This window comes from Lactuca sativa, chromosome 9 (assembly GCF_002870075.4).
Source record: "Lactuca sativa cultivar Salinas chromosome 9, Lsat_Salinas_v11, whole genome shotgun sequence".
Lineage (NCBI taxonomy): Eukaryota > Viridiplantae > Streptophyta > Magnoliopsida > Asterales > Asteraceae > Lactuca > Lactuca sativa.
In genome coordinates this window covers 12636242-12638313 of record NC_056631.2, presented here as the reverse complement: position 1 = coordinate 12638313, position 2072 = coordinate 12636242, and the positions used below count along the sequence as shown (strand labels likewise).

At 35.9% G+C, this 2072-nt stretch overlaps 1 protein-coding gene across 1 annotated transcript; it reads left to right on the top strand.

Annotated features, from left to right (window-relative positions):
- The first annotated feature begins 213 nt into the window (after positions 1–213).
- On the top strand, positions 214–1283 carry LOC111881338 (uncharacterized). The gene has a single exon (XM_023877744.3). It carries the CDS (start codon positions 453–455, stop codon positions 1032–1034), a length of 582 nt encoding a protein of 193 aa, XP_023733512.1. The 5' UTR covers positions 214–452; the 3' UTR covers positions 1035–1283.
- The last annotated feature ends 789 nt before the right edge of the window (positions 1284–2072 follow it).

The window sequence follows — 2072 nt, the reverse complement described above, 5'->3', positions numbered from 1 at the left end:
TAGTTGGATACACGTGTAGGGGCTGGAAGTGTTATTAACTAAACTATCCAATTGTGTAGTGAAAATAACACCAACATACGTTTAAAAAGTTTGGCCTTTTTAGTCTTTTTAAATATCCTCCGCTTTTGACTGTAATTCTTATAGATTCGAGGGGCAATTTGCTAAATCTCTCCCTATATAAACCACACACCATCCATTCTCGCTCCCATGCCTCTTTTATTTTTTTCTCTCTTGCCTACTCTCTTTCTCTCTCTTAAACGATAACAGTTCATTTTTGTTTTATATTTATATTTATTTATTATATTATTTTCTTGAAAATATATGGTTGTAATTACCATGCTACCCCTGTCTCCTCGGTCCTCACTTGGGGATATTGCTGGAAGATTTGGATTCTTGTTGAGTGGAATTTCTGGAAAATTTGGAGTTTTTATGTGCTGACCTGGTGGATCCTCATGCAAGGTACAATGGACCACTCACGTAGACAATTGCCGCCAATGGCGCCACATAAGCGAAAAGTGAGAGATGAAACGTTTGACTTTCTTAAGCCGTCAAGGCCGATAAGACCACCACCACCACCGCCACCATCAAAGCTAGCCAAGCCGAAGGCGAAGACTGTTGCTCCTCGATCCACGGCCCCAATTAAACCATCATCCAAACCCTCTGTATCTTCTCCGGCTCAGGCGCCGGCCAATAATAACATACTCCTAGCTGGATACTTGGCTCATGAGTACCTCCACAAAGGCACATTATTCGGCCAATTATATACTCCGGCTCCACCAGCTTCTCCGGCGGCCAGTTCAGCCGGTTCTAAGACAACGATACAGCCGAGTTCTGGTTCTCTTAATCGGGAAAGGGGAAAGGCTGTTGAGCTGAAGCCGAAGCTGAAGCCAAAGCCAAGCGAGAAGAAACGTATTCACGAGCCGCAGCTGGTCAAGAATCAAAGGTACGCCGACGTGTCCCAGCTGCTAAAAGATGGGGTCCACATACCGGGCATTGTTAACCCATCACAGCTTGCTCGTTTCTTGCATCTATAATGAGTTTAAATCATCATTCGTAAGGGATTTAATTTAAGTTTTCGATAAATTATAATATTTACGTATATAGTATAAAAGATGTTATATTTAGAAAGCAAGAACATCTATAAGATGATGTTTAGACCTTGAGGTTTTGCAGGTGATTATTCGGTACTGAATAGTGAATAATCAGAACTCAGAAGCATGTAATAGATAAAACATGTTGCATATGGATAATGTTTATATACATAACTGCATGTTTCATAATTAGTTTTGTTGCAGGTATGGAATAATTGTTAGATCCCTAAATATAAGAGACAATAGGTTAAACAAATATATATTTCCAGTTGAAATCATAACATGCAAGTTGTCGCTTTTGAAACGCATACCCAAACAATGGGGTGCATTTTGCAAATTAATATGTTATGTTGAATAATTAGAATCAAGTTCTAAACTATAATAAAAGTTGTAGGATATTGATGTGTTTTTTAAGTCATTTTGGTAGTGTGCAAGTGCTTAGAAAATTTTGATTATTTAAGAAATTAAAATAATAAGTAAAAGAATGTTGTATAATTGATTTTATTATATCTCTTGATAATCGATTTTGTTGCTTATGAAATTGATTATGTAACTAAATAATAAGATAATCATAAGAAAAAAGAGATGGTGAATCAAAGATTAGAACCGATTCTTATAACAATGAATAATAAGTATAATAATAAGATAATCACATTGAAAAAAAATAATAATTAAGGTTTGATAGTGATCTCATGAGATGGATATGAATGATCACAAGTAACATTAGTAGATAAGGATATGTTCGTTATTTTAGTATCATCAAACATTTTAGTATAATAAGGATTATTTGATACAAATTGATGTTAGTTTTAACTATACTACAAGCTTGTAAGGTGTGAAATGCATGTTGGCATAAACTAATTTGATCGCTAGAACACATGGGTCTAGGGGCAACCCCTTGATGAGGATATGCATGTAACAAATTTATCAGTTAGTTATTTTCCCGCCAAAACTCATGATCGTGTATGTTCCCAATTTGCT

What these genes read in the sequence shown, in the direction of transcription:
- LOC111881338 (XM_023877744.3), top strand. Translation starts at nt 453, where the DNA reads ATGCAAGGTACAATGGACCACTCACGTAGACAATTGCCGCCAATGGCG.